The 1,873-nt window shown below is 38.5% G+C and overlaps 1 protein-coding gene across 2 annotated transcripts in view; it reads left to right on the top strand.

Annotated features, from left to right (window-relative positions):
* The window catches only part of LOC101857226 (RNA-binding protein FUS), a gene marked incomplete in the record, with an annotated part of 13,279 nt that extends 11,546 nt beyond the window's left edge, over positions 1–1,733 (top strand). For both annotated transcript variants that reach the window (XM_035973710.1, XM_035973711.1), the window contains 1 exon segment: positions 1,259–1,733. In XM_035973710.1, the coding sequence (XP_035829603.1) occupies positions 1,259–1,664 (406 nt within the window).
* Between the last annotated feature and the right edge of the window lie 140 nt (positions 1,734–1,873).

Here is a 1,873-nt window from a genome sequence, read left to right as displayed (position 1 = left end):
GGGGATAATACGAGTAATATTTTGTTGTAAATGTTAATAAATTGAAAATAACACAAGTAATATTTTGTTTTAGATGATGATAAATTGAAAATAATACAAGAAATAATTTGTCTTAGATGATGATAAATTGAAAATAATGCAAGTAATATTTTGTTTTTGATGATGGTAAATTGAAAATAATTCAAGTTTTTAATTTTAGATAGTGATGAATTGAAAATAATACAAGTAATATTTCGTTTAAGAAGTTGATAAATGAAAGTGAAATTGATACAAGTAATATTATGTCTTAAATGATGATAAATTGAAAATAACAGAAGTACTATTTTGTTTTAGATGTTGATCAATTAAATTGAAAATAATACAAGTGATATTTTGTCTGAGATGATGATAAATTAAATTGAAAACAATGCAAGGGACATTTTGTTTTAAATTGTGATAAATTGAAAATAACACAAGTGATATTTGGTTTTTAGATGATGATAAATGGAAAATGATACAAATAATATGTGAAGCATGCTAACAAAATGGGTTACTTCTCGCAATCCATGAATGGAGATATCTGCCAAAAATCAACATAAGGGTCATATCTGAAGACTCTAAACCAAAGCCATTCTCTTCAAGATTAACATGTCTTTTATCATTTCATACTGATAAATTGTAAAACTGCAACCTATAAATTTGATGTCTCTATTTCGATCGGTCTAAAATTTGAGAAGTAATTCATTTTGTCAGCACACTTCACCTATTTAGTTTCACGTTTACCAGCAAATAGACGTGACATGAACGGGTAGGCTGTTCATTCTATGGGGTTTTCTTGGGGTTTTTGTCAAGATTTTTTGTTTACTTTAAAAAAATGTAAATGGTGGTTGAAAAACGGCATTTCTTGGTCCTATGTCATTTTTATTCCTCTATTGTTTCATTGGCCGTCATCCTTTTTAATTGTGTCCAGTGATTTAATGCCTGTGTTTTTATGTGCCTGTGTTTGTGTGTGTGTATGGTGTGTGTGTGTGGGTGTTTATATATGTGTGTGTGTTTATATGTGTGTGTGTGTGTGTGTGTGTGTGAGTGTGTGTGTGTGTGTGTGGGCGCATGTTTATGTGCATGTGTGTGTGTATGGTGTGTGTGTGTGTGGTGTGGGGGTGGGAGTGTGCAAATCTTCCTTTAAAAAAAGAATTTTGTTAGTATACCGTTATTAGTATTAATAGTATACATATAAAACTCTGTTGAAACATAATATTTCTGTTTTCTTCGTGCCCAGCGACTTTGGCGAGTGGAGTCGAGACGATCGCCAAGGCTCTCCCTCCCACACCTACTCCTCAGGAGGAGGAGGAGGAGGTGGTGGAGGGAGTCGCAGCGGCTCCCCGGACAAGCCTCACAACACGTTCGAAAGGCCGTCGAGTGAGAACAGCTTCCACGATGCGGCCGGAGACCGGGGGTTCGGATCCGAAGGGTCGTCGCAGCAGCAGCAGCAGCTACAGCAGCCAGGGGGGAACAACAACTACAACAACGGTGGTGGTGGTGGTAGTGGTGGAGGTGCTAGACTGTCGCCCCCGCCCAGCGGGAAGAAGATGGGATCCCAGGTGGATGGGTCGGAGGTCAACGCCGGAGGACTGAATTCTTTTGAGCGAGCGCTGAACGATATACTGGGTGAGTTGAGGAGTTGAGTTTACGGGTGGATGGTGCTGGAGGGTTTTTTGAAATCTTAACCCTTCCAGTGGGTTGTTGGTGGGTGCTCTGGTGTGGTTTGCTTCTTACTTCCTATCAAACATCTATCGTCCTTTTCTCCCCTCCTTCTTTTGTGTGTTTGTTACTCTCGTGTAACACCTCTAATCTCCGGCACTTTAATGACCTTATTGTGTTGCAAGTGCTGTAA

Source organism: Aplysia californica, unplaced genomic scaffold (assembly GCF_000002075.1).
Source record: "Aplysia californica isolate F4 #8 unplaced genomic scaffold, AplCal3.0 scaffold01835, whole genome shotgun sequence".
Classification (NCBI taxonomy): domain Eukaryota; kingdom Metazoa; phylum Mollusca; class Gastropoda; order Aplysiida; family Aplysiidae; genus Aplysia; species Aplysia californica.
The sequence above is the reverse complement of the archived record's forward strand: the minus strand, read 5'-3'. Positions and strand labels throughout refer to the sequence as shown.